General features: G+C 55.3%; 1 protein-coding gene across 1 annotated transcript in view; it reads left to right on the top strand.

Moving 5' to 3' along the window:
• Window positions 1-266: 266 nt before the first annotated feature.
• Window positions 267-418, top strand: part of LOC105514551 (putative golgin subfamily A member 8D) — an 11,414-nt gene continuing 11,262 nt past the window's right edge. The window contains exon 1 of the mRNA XM_011945971.1: window positions 267-314. Coding sequence (XP_011801361.1) covers window positions 267-314 — 48 coding nt within the window. The remainder of the gene's footprint in view (window positions 315-418) is intronic.

Below are 418 nucleotides of genomic sequence, written 5' to 3'. Positions count from 1 at the left end.
GTTGCATGGGCAGCTTTCCTTGTGAGCCACAGGTCCCTCTGGACACACTGCTGCCTGGCCACGCCCCAATTCCCTTTCATCTTTCTCATTGACCAATGGGCTTGGAGGATTAAGGCCACGCCCCTTTCCTGCATTCTACTGTAGCCCTGGTTACGCCTCCTCTGGTTCAGTTGGTCAACTGCCTGGCAGGTGACTGGAGGCGTTGATCAGTGCTCGCTGGGATTTTGCTGACCTGGCCCCAATCCCGCTTCCCTCCCCACCCTGCGATGGCAGAAGAAACTCGACAGAGTAAATTGGCCTTAGCCAAGAAAAAGGTAAATATGCACCAGGTCATGGCCCCCCAACCTAGCCACAGATCCCCTTTGACAACAAGACCACTGCCAGAGTCGATATCACTCCTGAGGCACACCAAACTGGG

Source organism: Colobus angolensis, unplaced genomic scaffold (genome assembly GCF_000951035.1).
Source record: "Colobus angolensis palliatus isolate OR3802 unplaced genomic scaffold, Cang.pa_1.0 Scaffold247, whole genome shotgun sequence".
Lineage (NCBI taxonomy): Eukaryota > Metazoa > Chordata > Mammalia > Primates > Cercopithecidae > Colobus > Colobus angolensis.
The sequence above is the reverse complement of the archived record's forward strand: the minus strand, read 5'-3'. Positions and strand labels throughout refer to the sequence as shown.